This window comes from Podarcis tiliguerta (assembly GCF_965153285.1).
Source record: "Podarcis tiliguerta genome assembly, chromosome: 4".
NCBI classification, from domain to species: domain Eukaryota; kingdom Metazoa; phylum Chordata; class Lepidosauria; order Squamata; family Lacertidae; genus Podarcis; species Podarcis tiliguerta.
In genome coordinates, this window is record NC_139537.1 from 15,641,519 (window position 1) to 15,658,210 (window position 16,692).

The 16,692-nt window shown below is 48.0% G+C and overlaps 1 protein-coding gene across 1 annotated transcript in view; it reads left to right on the forward strand.

The window, feature by feature from the left end:
- Positions 1-321: 321 nt before the first annotated feature.
- The window catches only part of MTNR1B (melatonin receptor 1B), a 37,564-nt gene continuing 21,193 nt past the window's right edge, over positions 322-16,692 (forward strand). The window contains exon 1 of the mRNA XM_083436675.1: positions 322-860. Within this exon, the coding sequence (XP_083292801.1) occupies positions 578-860 (283 nt within the window). The 5' untranslated portion in view covers positions 322-577. The remainder of the gene's footprint in view (positions 861-16,692) is intronic.

Here is a 16,692-nt window from a genome sequence, read left to right on the forward strand (position 1 = left end):
CCAAAACGCGTGCTGTTCTCCTCCTCCTCCTCCTCCTCCTCCTCCTCCTCCTCCGTCCGCGTTTCCACACAGCTAATCCGGTGAGTAATCGGCGTGTGTCACTCCGTGTCGGCGTGCAAGGAGCAAGGTAGACCTTCCCACCCGCGCGCCTTCCCTCTTCGGAGGCTGCCGGCGAACTGAAAGGCAGCGAAGAAAAAGTTCCCTCGCAGCCTGGCAAGCCCCGCCTACGTGGGGGGCGGGGCCGTGGGCCAGTGGGCGGGGCCTGGCGCCTTGACCCCTCCTCCCACTCCCCATGGTCCCCTTTTCCCTTACAGGAGTCGGACGAGAGGGGGCGGGGATTGGGCTGGAGCCCCGCCTGCTTTCCTTTTTTTAGCAAAAGAGCCAAGTGCGAGGGGCGGAGCCTGGCGAGTGGGAAGCCGTCTATTAAAACCCTTGGCGCTGGCGGGAGCCGGGCAGTCACCGGAGGCAGCGCACCTGGGACGGGGCAAGGAGAGGAGGGGAAGTCCCGGAGGCGCCTCTTTCCGATGCGAGCAGAGGGAGCGCAGCGAGGGCCGGGCTCGGGGCGCAGGGGTCCGCGATGCTGGAGAATGGCTCCTTAAGGAACTGCTGCGGGCTGGGCGGTCGAGGGGGCTTCGGCTTCTCCCAGCGAGGGGAGGCCGAGGCGGCGGCCAATGCAGAAGCGGAGGCGGCTGGAGGAGAAGCAGCAGCAGCGGGGGCGGCGGCTGGGGCAGCAGACCCCCGGCCGGGCTGGGTAGTCGCGGCGCTGTCCAGCGTGCTGATCTTCACCACCGTGGTGGATATCGCGGGCAGCCTGCTGGTCATTATCTCGGTGTTCAAGAACCGCAAGCTCAGGAATTCAGGTAACAGGAAGACGCGCGCGGGTGCGTAAGGTGAGCGCGTGCGGGGCAGGGCTTGAGCCCTTTGCGCGCGTCCCAGCAGCGATGGGACGGGGAGAGGGATTGCGCATGGCGTTGTGCAGCCTTATTTTGGGGATGCGAGGTTCTGGCTGCTTTTGACAGGCTGAGAGAGCAGTTGTGCGGGTGGCGATTTGCCTCCAGGGATCGATCCCTTCTTACATCTCTTCTGGAGCACACAGGGAGAAAGTATGCAGAACCACCGGAGCCTGCCAAAAGTTTGCTTGTTTGTTTATTTAAGATACATTGCACACTGCTAACCTCCCAAATAGAACCTGAATCTCCACCTCGGATCTCATCCTAAGGCTGTCCCATACTTCTAAAGGAATACCAGATTCCACCGTGCTCCCCGTTTTCACTTTCTGAAGTCCCAAGATTCAAACCTCCCTCCAAGTCACACAAGCCTCTATCTGGTTCGTAAGATAAGCCCGGCTGGATCAGACCGAAAGGTCTGGTTAGTCCAGAATCATTTTTCCAAGAGTGGCCAACTAGATGCCTATAGGAAGCTCACTAGCCAAGCTTAAAGGCTGTAGACCCCCCTGTTCTTGCTCCCTGGCAATGTCTGGTATACTCTCATTAAACACAGAGTCTCCATTTAAGTACCATAGCGAATAACTATTGATAGATCCATCCTCTGTCATTCGAGCTTAACTTGCAAACAGTCCAGCTTCGTTCCGTGTTGTACTTTGTCAGCCCTAAAAGCTACAGGGTGCACAGTGTGATTCTACAACTTTGCAATGAACTTGACTGAACTATTGTGCCACAACTGCATGCTATGCTGCGTCCAGCATTGCTATGATACTAACCTCAACACTACTCGAGACTTTCTGTTGATCTTTATACCTACGCAACGCATTGAACTGAGCGACCGTCTTCTCTCTACCCTGGTCCCAGTTAGCACATAGTCAAGCTGTGTTGGACGTATTCAGCCTTGTGTATAAAGAGACAGTTGCAGTCGCTTCCAATATACCTGCCTGAAGATCAATACATGCTCTAGATACAAATCTTATCGAGTTCACACACCGAGGGTATGGGGGCGAAAGAGACCGGAGGAGTGGGTTGCTATCACACAATTCTTACCAAATCTACTTAGAAATAAGTTCTACTGGCTATAAACAGTTTTATTTCCTTTTGTGTGAGTTATCATTCCTTCCATGTTGCAGTCTCCTGAAGTGACCCTAAAACTGTTTACCAGGAAGTAAGCCCCATTGCTCTCAATGGCACATAGCAGCCAAGCTTATATATCTGGTTGTCAAGTTCACACCGTGCTCGCCTACCATCTGCAATAGCAAACAGAGTTAAGCTGCTTTGAAATCCTGTTGGCTTCAGGAGGATAGAGTTAAACACGGTTGAACTCTCCCATTAAACGCAGTGGATCTTAAACATGCTTAGGCTGGGCCGGATTGTGCCCAGTGGTTGCCAATTTTGTCTTGCCTTTTTCAATAGCCTTGGCCATTTTATGAATGGTGGGATTAAAGCAGGGGAGCTCTCCGTAGTTTAGCGCTTAGATCCCGTGGGAAACTGACAGCAATTCATTTCCTGCGGTGTTTGCAAAACTCTCCCCCTGTGGGGAGTTCTTCTTAACTGCAGGCTGTCGGAATGAATGGGAATCTGTGAGCTTTTCAGCACTCCGTGGTGCTGGACAGCTCCAGCACTTGTGACCTCACCCATATTGAATGGGGAGCGTGAAGGAGCTGAAGATGGGGATGACCCCCCCCCCCCCCCCGTTTTAGGAGAGCTTTGTAAAAGCAGGTTAGATAGGTGGTGGGAGTCTCCATTTCATTCTTAAAGGAGACGAAATGGCTTCACTTTTACTTTGTTGGTGTCAATAAATCTCAGAGAGGAGCTCTCTTCAAATATCCACAGAGCTGTCACTCGGAAGATGACGGAGCTGGATTGTTCTTTCGTTGCTCCGGAGGGCTGGACTAGAAACAATGTAAGGAAGCAGATTTGAATTAAACATTAGGAGAAGCTTCCTAATGATAAGAGCCATTTGGCTATGGAACAGTCTTCCTCGGGAGGTGGTAAGCTCTCTTTTTCTGGAGTTATTTAAGCAGAGGCTGGCCAGCCATCTGTCAGTGATGTCACTGGATCATTGCAGATTCTGCATTGAACAAGGGGTTCGCCTACATGGCCTCTATGGTCCCTTCCAGCTCCACGATCCTAAGCTTCTGTGCTTAGTCTATTACAGCAAACACAGAAGGAATATCTGGGATGCCACACGACCAACAGATTTAACATATTGTTGGGGCATTCCTCTTGCCGCAGTGTATCTGCTAGGCTGTAAGGGGTCCAAAGACTCTCTCTTGTCTGTGGGGTGGGGGGTGGGGGTTGCTTGCTCTGTTGATGGGTAGTAAGAGAGAGCTGACAGCAGTGTGGTCTAGTAGGTGGAGTGTTGGACTTAGTCTGGGTGAATCTGGGTTCAAATCTACATTCTCTTAGGGAGTTTATAAAGTAACAGGGCGTCAGAGCACATCCCTCAGCCAAACCTCCCTCAAAGTGTCACAAAAATGAGGGGAGCAAGCAGATGGTGTGCACTTTTTGAACTCATTGGAAGAAGGATGGGATAAAAACATTGGGTGGGCAACAGGCACTCAGCATATGCTCTGGGACACTCTCATCTTCTCTTACATAATATATTATAGGGTTGCTTCTGGACATTGGAAGAAGATGCTAGGGCCGGGGACAAGTTTTTGTTGTTGTTTAGTTGTGTCCGACTCTTCGTGACCCCATGGACCAGAGCACACCGGGCACTCCTGTCTTCCACTGCCTCCCACAGTTTGGTCAAACTCATGCTGGTAGCTTCGAGAACACTGTCCAACCATCTCGTCCTCTGTCGTCCCCTTCTCCTTGTGCCCTCCATCTTTCCCAACATCAGCACTCAGGGCTGATTTCCTTCAGAATGGATAGGTTTGATCTTCTTGCAGTCCATGGGACTTTCAAGAGTCTCCTCCAGCACCATAATTCAAAAGCATCAATTCTTTGGCGATCAGCCTTCTTTATGGTCCAGCTCTCACTTCCATACATCACTAAGTGCATAGTTAAACTACAGAATTCATTCCCACAAAAGGCAGTGGTAGCTACTGGCAAAATTAACAGTGCTCTCCTAGAATTGTAGAGTTGGAAGAGACCCCGAGGATCATCTAATCTAACCCCCTTCAATGCAGGAATCTCAGCTAAAGCATCCATGACAGATGGCCATCCAACCTCAGCTTAAAAACCTCCTAGGAAGGAGAGTCCACCACCTCCTGAGGGAGACCATTCCACTGTGTCTCAGTCAAGGGAAGTAACAGTCCCACTCTATTCTGCCTTGATCAGATCCCACCTGGAGTCCTGTGTCCAGTTCTGGGTGCCACAGTTGAAGAAGGCTATTGACAAACTGGAACGTCGGCAGAGGAGGGCAACCAAAATGATCAAGAGTCTTGAAACCATGCCTTATGAGGAATGGTTGAAGGAGCTGGGTATGTTCAGCCTGAAAAGAGGAAACTGAGAGGAGATATGATAGACATATTCAGATATCTAAAGGGCTGCCACATGGAGGATGGAGAAAGTTTCTGCTCCAGAGACCTGAGCCAATGGCTCCTAGTTACAAGAAAGGAGATTCTGACTTAGCATCAGGAAGAACCTACTAACAGGGAGAGCTGTTCAACAGTGGGACTGCTAGGTGGGCAGGAGCTGGGACCGAACAACAGGCGCTCACCCCATTGCGGCGATTCGAACTGCCAATCTTCCAATCGGCAAGCCCTAGGCTCTGTGGTTTAGACCACAGCACCACCCACATCCCTTTAGGATTGGTGTAATATGCTCAAACCATCTTGCTCCAGTGAGCAACCTGGCCGCTGAATTCTGCACTAGCTGAAGTTTCCAAACCGTTGGACTAGATGATTCTTGGGTCCTTTCCAACTCTAAGATTTTAGGAATGCTGAGCTGAAGCACTCCTTGATGCAACATTTGGGCCACATCCGCACTACATATTTAAAGCACTAGGATACCACTTCAACAGTCATGGCTTCCCCCAAACAATCCCAGTAGCTGTGGTCCAGTATACCTGAAGGAGAGTTTCCACCCCCATCATTCTGCCCGGACACTGAGGTCCGGCGCCAAGGGCCTTCTGGCGATTCCCTCACTGTGAGAAGCCAAGTTACAGGGAACCAGGTAGAGGGCCTTCTTGGTAGTGGCACCCGCCCTGTGGAATGTCCTTCCACCAAATGTCAAAGAGAAGAACAACTACCAGACTTTTAGAAGACATCTGAAGGTGTCCTGTTTAGGGAAGCTTTTAATGTTTAACAGACCACTGTATTTTAATACTTTGTTGGAAGCCGCCCAGAGTGGGTGGGGTATAAATAATAAATTATTATTATTATCATTACTATTATTATTATCAGTTAAGTGTTCTGAGAGGAAGCCCCCTTCCCTTCATAGAATTACAGTTCCTAAGGTGGCTTAACAATCAACCCCTCTTCCAGGCAACAACCCTGTAAGGTTAAGGTGACAACCACAAAGACTTCTGTGTCGCAAATCTCCTTTGGCACAAATCTGCTAGTCTTTAAGATGCCACATTGCATTTCATTACCCCCCCTTTCCCCCCTGCAACAGACTAATACATCTGAAAGCTGGCAAAGTATGATTATCGTTGGTTCCATTTCTGATGTTCAGTCATGCAGACCATAGTTTATGTTGCCCAAAGAGCACCAACCACAGGAGTGGGAGGGACGGAGGGAGGGAGGGATGGAGGGAGAAAGAGAAAGTTATCAGCAGACTTGCCCAAGGTTTGTAGCACAAAAACTTTAAGTAACAAATGCCTAAGGGCAGAGGGAATCCCCAAATCAGCCTGTTGGGGATTGCAGGCATTCAGTCTCAGCTCGTTAGAGCATGGTGCTGATAATGCAAAGGTTGCAGGTTCGATCCCCGTATGAGACAGCTGCATAGTCTTGCCTTGCAAGGTGGTTGGACCAGATGAGCCTCAGGGTTCCTTCCAACTCTACAATTCTATGATTTCTATAACTGTTGGCAGAGGGGAGGAAAACCAAGAGGGAATGGAGCATTTTGGAGGATGACAAAGCTGACTGACCACACTGCAACAATAATGCTACTACCCTTGCTCTGTAGCCTAATCTTTTGGGGAGCTTGGGTGTGGAGAATCTCGCTTCATAGAATGCCAGGCTGGTGTGTTGAATGGAGTATTGGCCTTGGAATGGGCAGGCTTGGGTTCAAATCACCATCAGCCATGCAGCTTTCTAGGTGACCTTTGGCCACTCCTTATCTCGCAACAATCACTTGCTATCTCTCACTAGAGCCACATTTATCGGGAGGATAATGACGGGGTGACTCGGTGCATTGAACTCCTTTGGAGGAAAAGCAGAATACTACCACTGCTGCTACTAATAATAATAATAATAATAATAATAATAATAATAATAATTTTATTTATACCCTGCCCTTTCCAGACAGGGCTGTGCTCTGGGCGGCTAACACCAAATATAAATTACAATAAAATGTAATAGAAAAAAAGAGAAAAGAAAAAACAGTTTATTAAAATACAGCTTAAGATGCATCTTAAAATGCAGCCTCATTTTAGTAGTGTGCCGGGTAATATGTTTCCTGGCATAACGGGGTATATGCCAAATGCCCGTTTAGCACAAAGTAGACTGCCTATCACAACCCTTTCACCACATCACACAGACAGATCTGTCTATCAGCCACACTTTGAAACAAGTAGCAGCTTGTACCCGTTAGCTGCAGCACAGATACTGGTATTGGAAACTGCCAACACTGCTAGAGCTCTCTAAATGAAAAAGTAAGCTCTCTCTCTCTCTCTGTATATATATGTGTGTGTGTGTGTGTGTGTGTGTGTGTGTGTGTGTATATATATATATATATATATATGCACTAATATCAGAACATATAATACAGGTCATTGGCTGTAATTAAGAGATTGGATTCACAGAAACAGCACAAGAACCTGCCTTTTACCACAGCAAAGGTTTGGCCAGTAGCCAACTTGCTCAATATCAGCTACACTGACATACAGAATTCTCTCCTGGTCCTACCTGGAGATTCCAGGATTGAATATGGGACCTTCTGCATGCAGAGCACATGTTCTGCCACTAAGCTGCGGCCAGTGCACAATGCATTCAATTATATTTATGTGCAGGAAAAGAGGCAAGCATGAGACTGTTCAAAACTGGATAACATTTGGATTACTGGGAAACAAACCACATTCTTCATGTGATAGAATTCATGCTGATGAATTACTAAACATTTTAAATGAGGTTAGGCTTTGTTTGCCATCTTCCCACAAAAAAAAAAAAAAACTGTATACAGGCAGCAGTAAGCAAGCAAGAGCAGCGATTCATAAAAATGATCAATGAACATTTCAAATAAAATTGCAGCATAATATAAACATTTCAACTACATCAGAGAATCTTGGGAAAACTCTTTGCTCTTTGGTGGGGGACGCGGGTGGTGCAACGGGACGCAGGTGGCGCTGTCGGGATGTGGGAGGCACTGTGGGTTAAACCACAGAGCCTAGGACTTGCCAATCAGAAGGTCAGCGGTTCGATTCCCCATGACGGGGTGAGCTCCCGTTGCTCGGTCCCTGCTCCTGCCAACCTAGCAGTTCTAGAGCACGTCAAAGTGCAAGTAGATAAATAGGTACCACTCCGGCAGGAAGGTAAATGGTGTTTCCGTGCACTGAAGTGGCTTAGTCATGCTGGCCACGTGACCCGGAAGCTGTACGCCGGCTCCCTTGACCAGTAAAGTGAGATGAGTGCCGCAACCCCAGAGTTGGCCACGACTGGACCTAATGGTCAGGGGTCCCTTTACCTTATTATATGTACAGCAAATACAGATAGGGACGCGGGTGGCGCTGTGGTCTAAACCACTGAGCCTCTTGGGCTTGCTGATTGGAAGGTTGGCAGTTCGAATCCCCGCAATGGAGTTAGCTCCCATTGCTCTGTCCCAGCTGCTGCCAAGCTAGCAGTTCAAAAGCACACCAGTGCAAGTAGATAAATAGGTACTGCTGTGGGGGGAAGGTAAACGATGTTTCCGTGCGCTCCGGTATCTGTCACGGTGTTCCGTTGCACCAGAAGCGGTTTAGTTATGCTGGCCACATGACCCGGAAAGCTGTCTGTGGACAAATGCCAGCTGCCTCGGCCTGAAAGCAAGATGAGCGCCGCAACCCCATAGATAACTTTGACTGGACTCAACCATCCAGGGATCATTTACCTTTCTTTAACTACCTTTAAAAGGGATGTAGGTGGTGCTGTGGGTTAAACCACAGAGCCTAGGACTTGCCAATCAGAAGGTCGGCAGTTCAAATCCCCGCAACGGGTTGAGTTCCCGTTGCTCAGTCCCTGCTCCTGCCAACCTAGCAGTTCAAAAGCAAGTCAAAGTGCAAGTAGATAAATAGGTACCGCTCCAGCGGGAAGGTAAACGGCATTTCTGTGCACTGCTCTGGTTCGCCAGAAGCGGCTTAGTCATGCTGGCCACATGACCCGGAAGCTGTACGCTGGCTCCTTTGACCAGTAAAGCAAGATGAGCGCCGCAACCCCAGAGTCGGCCACGACTGGACCTAATGGTCAGAGACCCCTTTACCTTTACCTACCTTTACACCGGATTTCCCTCTCTGTGGTACAATGTTTCCTAAAGGAAGTTTGCAGCTTGATCCTGTCCTCTTCTGGCCTTTGGAAAATGCTGGACTGTAGACAGTTAAGAGGGCAGGGAAAGCGTATGCCATACAAGCTGAGAGGAGAAAGTGCCAGTGTTACAAACTCCTTTAATCTAAAAGCAATTTTGTGTCTGGAAACAACCGTGTGACTGTTTAGTCATCAATTGCCTAGTAACATAGGGGTGTTTGAAGCAGGAGGAGATGGTGATGAGGAAGCCATGAAACAGAACTTGAGTAGCTTGTGAGCTATTTCCCCATGCCGTAGAAAATAACGATGGTGTTCTTTTTGCCGTTTTCACGTAATTCCCTTTTACCGGACTTCAAAGTGTATATATAGCAAGGATGAGCCTTCCATCCCATTCTGGGTGACCTTTTGAGGACCACATGCCAGGGGTGGGTGGGACCAAGGGCAAAAGTGGGTGGGGCAATTTATGTAAATTTCACACCTGCGCAGTAGGCTAGTTTGCACACACACTGCCTTCCCCCACTCCCTGCATCTTCCAGCTGGGGAAGCAAGAGGAATTGTCTGAGCACAAGGATGTATTTCCGTCTGGCAAAAACGTTTGGCGTGGAGAGCAGTGAGGGGTGTGACCTGGGGAGAGTTTCAAGGGTCAAGTGGAAAGTCATTGGAGGGCCTTTAAAGCCCTAAACGGCCTCAGTCCAGTATACCTGAAGGAGCATCTCCACCCCCATCGTTCTGCCCGGACACTGAGGTCCAGTGCCGAGGGCCTTCTGGTGGGTCCCTCACTGCGAGAAGTCAAGTTACAGGGAACCAGACAGAGGGCCTTCTCAGTAGTGGCACCCGCCCTGTGGAACACCCTCCCACCAGATGTCAAGGAGAAAAGCAACTACCAGACTTTTAGACGACATCTGAAGGCAGCCCTGTTTAGGGGAGCTTTTAATGTTTAATAGACTATTGTGTTTTAATATTCTGTTGGAAGCTGCCCAGAGTGGCTGGGGAAACCCGGCCAGATGGGCGGGGTATAAATAATAAGTTGTTGTTGTTGTTTGTTAAGCTTTCTGAGAGTTGTTAGGAAGCCCCTTTCCCTTCATAGAATTACAGTTCCCAAGGTGGCTTAACAATCAACCCTTCTTCCAGGCAACAACCCTTTAAGGTTAAGGTTTAAGGTTATTATCATCATCATCATCATTATTATTATTATTATGTCCCTGTACTGGGCCTGAGTTTTCCCGCTCCTGGCTCAAAGCATGTGTTACTGGTTGCCTCATGTGCTCCTACTGGCCTCCTCGGCTCCCCTGAGTTTTTATCTGGACAGAGCTGATTGCAGTTGGCTGGGCATGAGACGGTTAATCTTTGAGCCCCACACTGGGCAAAAAGATTCCTGCATTGGACTCGATGGCCCTTGTGGTCCCTTCCAAATTTACAATACTGTGATTCTAAGATCAGATGCATTTGGGACTGAAAGCAATTGCTTTAAAAGGTTGCTTAGATTTGAACAGAGTAATGCCCTATAACAGCCCTTCATATAGGATTGGTCTTTGCAAATCAGGACACATGGCTACACTATTGGCTGGGGCCCAGGGAGATCTCTAGCTTTACAATCCTCTATTTCAAGTTTCCAAATTCTCCCCCTCCATGAAAATTGCTGAAGGTCTTGATGAACTGTTTGGTTATTTTTCTGCCTGTTTTCGCAACTGTAATGAAACCTGCTAGGTATTCTGTGATTTTTAATGGTACAGTGGTACCTCGGGTTACATACACTTCAACTTACATACGCTTTAGGTTACAGACTCCACTAACCCAGAAATAATACCTCGGGTTAAGAACTTTGCTTCAGGATGAGAACAAGAAATTGTGCAGCGGCGGCAGCAGGAGGCCCCATTAGCTAAAGTGGTGCTTCAGGTTAAGAACAGTTTCAGGTTAAGAACGGACCTCCGGAAAGAATTAAGTACTTAACCCAAGGTACCACTGTATTTGCATTGCTTCTTTTATTGATTTTCATTTATTCTCACTCTCTCTTTCTGACTGCTAATTCTCTCCACAACTTCCGAGGGCCTTTCTACCCCACCCCACCCCAGCCACTCCCCCAGTCCATCCTCCTCACCTTGTGGACTGGTCTTCTTAGAATGATGCAACAGCAGCAGCACTCACTTTTTATATATGCTGCTCCTGTCATTCTTGACAGACTTGCTGTGGACCACCCAGATGAAGCTCATGGACCACTGGTGGTCTGCAGACCAACAGTTTGGGAACCCTGGCTCAACTTGAGGGGCTGTCAGAGGCCATTCCTGTGTTGAAAGGTCTTCCATTTCTGAAGGGCTGTCTGGTCTGAGTCTTGTTTAAAGATGAAGACCACCAAGGAGGAAGATCTGCAGGGGCTTCTGAAGCTGCTCATCTGCTCTTCTCACCTGGGCAGCAGACTGAGCAAGCACGCAGCTCATCTCCATGTATTCCATCTCTATTTAAATCAGAGTAATTTTATCCAAATCTCTATATTGAAACCTTTTTTTTTTTGTTTTAGGCAAGGCTGTGCAAACATATCATTTTCTTATGTATGGAGAACACTCGGAGATGAGGTGTGACTGAGTCTAGCTTTGCTGCAGACGTTCAGACCAGAAGTGAGGCTAAAATAGGAAAGTAGGAGAGGGACCTGGTTTACACATGATAGCAGGATGAGGCCGTAGAGTCCTGAGCAGTGTTAGAAATTGGGATAGAAAAGCTGGGAGCCAAATGGCTCCTGGGACCTGGGTTGTGGGTGTCAAAACAGGACGTCCAGTTGCCATTGGGGGCAGCAGCACATTTTATTTATTATTTTGATAAGCATGAACTAATACCCCATTTACATAAGTGACACATTGTTAATACCACATTTTTAACATAAATTGTTGATACGTGTTAAATTTTGTGTTTACAATTAAAAATATTGGTACTGCCGTTTTCAAAACACTCTTACTCTTTATTGTTAAACTCCCTAACATATTGTCTATCAAAGCACAGACATTTCAGTAATCCTTGAGTGTCAGCCAGGCACAGAAAATGGCACCCAGACTTTTTGAGGCAATCGCAAGCGGAGAATCTTTAGATGCCAAATGCACCTGGCACCCTGCTAATTTCGAACCCTGGTCCTGAGGTGAGTGGAAGGCACCATATTAGCAGGCCCATAGCTATAATGTCATATCATATCATACAATAACATCATATCATATCATTGGCTTAAAGAGGTATGCGGAGCAGCCAGAACATAAACACAAAGGACTTAATATGCTTAAAATTAATCAACTGTTGTTACTGCACAGAGGGCATTCCTTTGGCAAGATCTGCAAGGTTGAGTAGCTTAGGATGCAGCAGATCTCTGAATCAGCCAAATGATCCCCAGCTCAGCCAGCATTAAGTTTCCAACTCTTGCTCAGTCGAAGATAGTGGTACCTCGGGTTACAGATGCTTCAGGTTACAGGCCCTTCAGGTTACAGACTCCACTAACCCAGAAATACAGTGGTACCTCTGGTTAAGTACTTAATTCGTTCCGGAGGTCCGTTCTTAACCTGAAACTGTTCTTAACCTGAGGTACCACTTTAGCTAATGGGGCCTCCCGCTGCCGCCACACTGCCGTCATGTGATTTCTGTTCTCATCCTGAAGCAAAGTTCTTAACCTGAGGTAATATTTCTGGGTGAACGGAGTCTCTAACCTGAAGCATCTGTAACCTGAAGCGTCTGTACCCCGAGGTACCACTGTAGTACCTCAGGTTAAGAACTTTGCTTCAGGATGAGAACAGAAATCACGTGGCGGCGGTGTGGTGACAGCAGGATGCCCCGTTAGCTGAAGTGGTACCTCAGGTTAAAAACAGTTTCAGGTTAAGAATGGACCTCTGGAACGAATTAAGTTCTTAACCCGAGGTACCACTGTAAACCGGCATTACTTGCTCATCCCAGCTGAGCTGAGGACGGTGTAAGTCCCCCCACAAAGGGGGTGTTCAGGGTCATGGCAGCACCCATTGGAGCCAACTCCTAGGGACCAAGGGGTCTTTGGCCCTCCCAATAAAATATTTGCGGGGGCCACACTCACACCAAGTTGATGGGCTTTGCCATTCAAATGGTGTCTCGTGCGATTGATTATGCAGGGCAGGGCTTGCTTGGGTCTCCCCCAATATTGTATTCAAGTTGGCACCCCTGGGACTTAGACTGGATCAGCTTAGTTATGTGACCTAGCAACCCAGCATTGAACACTGTTTTAAAGGCTTGCTTTCCCTCTTTGAGGCTTAGGCAGAGCAGCAGTCTTGCTGTTGAACAGAGTTTGGATCTCATGTAACTCAGCTTACACTGGCTTGCTTCACGACAGCTTCTTGTACCTAGGCTTACTCTCTTGGGATTCAGTGTAGCAGAATACTCTCTGCATGCTTTCCCCTGTAAACCACTTAAAAAAAAAAAAAAAGCTAGTTATTTAGGTGAAAACTGAAATTCAGGGAGCGGTTTGGCATTTCCCTCACTGCCCCCCTATCATGGTTGCAGTTCTGCACTTCAGATAAATGCATGTATGCATTTCCTTTCTAATACTCTTCCATATCAAAGCAACAACTGATCCCTGCAAGAAGAAAGCTAGCTCATCAGGGATTGTGGCCCTCATTTTATTTCTCTTTCTCTCCAATTTGCTGGTTTCCTATTTTCAGGCGCCCTGAAGCGGTACAATCCAGCCTGTCAACTCATTCTACATACAATAAAACACAGTCTTTCTGCTGCGTATGTGGATCTTAGCCTCAGCTGCCAGTCATCAGGTGGTGAATCATCAAGCGCCCCCATGAATCAGCCTAAGAATTAATAGCTCAGCTATGCACTTAGAATTCCTCCAGATTGCGTGCAGAGGGAGTTCAGCCATTTTGGAAATGGAAGCAGAGAAGGAGGCGCAGGGGGGAAAATGCAGGTGGTTCTCAAAGAAAGGCATTTTAAAATTATTTCTGAAGAGCAAAATTAGAGCCTATTTGTATTGTGGAAGAAATGACTCAGAGAATGACAGTTTCGAAAACAGCAAAGAAAGTTGGAGAGGATGCGCGGGGAGGGATAAGTGTTGCTGGAAGGTAAAAGAGAAGTAGATTTCATTGGAGTTGAAAGAGCAATTTAGAAGAGAGAGCATGCAAAGGCATCCAACTCGAGACGATTTCAGAAGCTGAGTAACTTCTCAACAAAACCTGCCTGGAAACAACATCAGGCTCTGGCGGGAAAGAAAGGCATTGGTTTTTGGAAGGAGTCCAGATTCTGGATTGTGTTTATTTGATTTCCAGTGTGCCTGCCACACAGAGCCAGCGTGGTGTAGTGGTTAAGAGCGGTGGACTCGTAATCTGGTGAACCAGGTTTGATTCCCTGCTCCTCCACATGCAGCGGCTGGGTGACCTTGGGCTAGTCACACTTCTCTGAGGTCTCTTAGCCTCACTCACCTCACAGAGTGCTTGTTGTTGGTGGGGGGGGGGAGGAGATTATTAGCTGCTTTGAGACTCCTTAGGGTAGTGATGGGACGCGGGTGGCGCTGTGGGTTAAACCACAGAGCCTAGGACTTGCCAATCAGAAGATTGGCGGTTCAAATCCCTGCAACAGGGTGAGCTCCCATTGCTCGGTCCCTGCTCCTGTCAACCTAGCAGTTCGAAAGCATGTCAAAGTGCAAGTAGATAAATAGGTACCGCTCCGGTGGGAAGGTAAACGGTGTTTCCGTGAGCTGCTCTGGTTCTCCAGAAGTGGCTTAGTCATGCTGGCCACATGACCCAGAAGCTGTACGCCGGCTCCCTCGGCCAATAAAGCGAGATGAGCGCCGCAACCCCAGAGTCAGCCACAACTGGACCTTATGGTCAGGGGTCCCTTTACCTTTACCTTTAGGGCAGTGATAAAGCGGGATATCAAATCCAAACTCCTCCTCCTCCTCCTCTTCTTCTTCTTCCTCCTCCTCCTCCTCCTCTTCTTCTTCTTCTTCTGCACCATCATTCAAGACAAGCCCCGCACCAACACCCAAAACCCCACAACAGAAGGCAGTTCACACAGATGATTAAAGGATTGTTCTCTAGGATCTATACCTAGAGAACAATCCTGACCCCTTGTCTGCATTGCTCAAAGGGGTTAGGATGCTGTAGAGATCCCCCTCTGCCACAGCTGCAGAGGTTTCCAGAGCACCTGTTGCAAGCAGAGTGAAGCACATGCTACTGCTGGAGAACTTGTAAGAGCCTGATATGGGGCATTGCAGAGGGTGGGAGTGGAACAGGGCAAGGGATGGACCAGCTAGATGCAGCACTGGACTGTTTTCTAAGGAGGGGACCTTCTAGACCCAAGTGCTGGAGCAACCTGGAACTAGCACAGGGAGAAAATGGTGATGATGCCAAGTGAGCTTCCTTGGGATGAAAAAAAAGGATGCAGGTGGCGCTGTGGTCTAAAGCACTGAGTCTCTTGGGCTTGTCAATTGGGAGGTCGGCAGTTCGAATCCCCGCAATGGAGTTAGCTCTCATTGCTCTGTCCCAGATCCTGCCAACCTAGAAGGTAAACAGCATTTCCACGCGGTCTGGTTTCTGTCACGGTGTCCCGTTGTGCCTGACCTGGAAAGCTGTCTGAGCATAATAATAATAATAATAATAATATTTTTTATTATTTATACCCTACCCTCTCCGGGCCAGAGCTGGGCTCAGGGTGGCTAACACCAGTAAAATTACAATTAAAAAACCCCAACCAATTTAAAATACAGGTTAAAATATACTTTAAAATGCAGCCTCATTTTAATAGTAGCCCATAGATCAAAACCATAAGGGGAGGGAAGCATAAGGGTCAGACTGAGTCCAAACCAAAGGCCAGGCGGAACAGCTCTGTCTTCTTCTGCGGAAAGATGTCAAGTCCCACAGGGCCCTAGTCTCTTGTGACAGAGCGTCCCACCAAGTCGGGGCCAGTAGTGAAAAGGCCCTGGACCTAGTTAAGACCAATGTAACCACCTTGCGACTTGGGACCTCCAAGGTGTTGCCATTTGTGGTCCTTAAGGTCCTCTGCGGGGCATACCAGGAGAGGCAGTCCCGTAGATATGTGGATCCTAGGCCGGATGAAAGCCGTCTCCCACAGCCTGAGATGAGTCGCGCACCCCATAGTCGCTGTTGACTGGACTCAACCGTCCAGGGGTCCTTTACCTTTTTACCTTACCTTGGGAAGAGCATTACACAAAAGAGGACCCACCACTGTTCTCGTGTTCCCACCCTCCATGCCTCCCTAGTAAAAGGCACACAAATATTTCAGGGTGTGCAAAACTAACTGCGCTCAGTGAAGCACTTCCTCGCATGCCTCCTAATTGGACAGAGGAGCAGTGATTCTTGTGAGAGGTGCAATGGGAGTCTTGTCTGGGTGCAGGTGGTTCAATTTCTCAGTGTGAACAGGGCTCCAATGACCCTAACCATCCATACATGGAAAGCATGTAAGAGGAGGTCACGGAGATGTACCAGTTGGTCTTGAGCGTTCTGTGCATCCCCAATCCCTGATGGCTATGTATCTCATGGCTGTTTAAAATGTCCCTAAATACATAATGATGTTGGCACAAAGGATCCCTTCAGATGACTGCTCCAGGTTTGGCTGGTGACCCTTGAGGTCCCACCCAACTCTACAGTTCTATGATTCTAAGAGCACTGTGGATCATGCAGAGAGGCAGCAAGGAACCTCCTTGGGGAGTAGACACTCTGGCTTATGGGAATCGCTCCTAAATGTGTTCTCTTCGCTTGCTAACAGTTCTCTTGTGACACACTATTTGCGAGTTTTTGAACTACCGTTTACTAGACTCTCCGTCTCTTGCCCTGCACAACATTGGACTAGTGTAGTCATGCTGTTGGGACAAAATAATGTGTTCTGATGACTAGTGATTCAACCATCTGCCATCTAATGCAGCCAGAGTAAAAATGTTTGGCAGTTATCCCTATAAACACACAAGTCTTTACTCATTATTTTATTTGCTCCATGTGTCTGGAGATGGATGAAAGTTGTATGTGGCCCCGCCTTTATGCAATGACTTCCCCAGAGAGACTCACTTGGGTTTGAACTTTAGGTCTTCGTGGTGCCAACAGAATACCTTTCCATTTGCCCAGAGCTGGCTTTTATTTGGTATTGATCCTGTGCTGTATTTTATCTGTTTTTTGTTGTTATTTGGA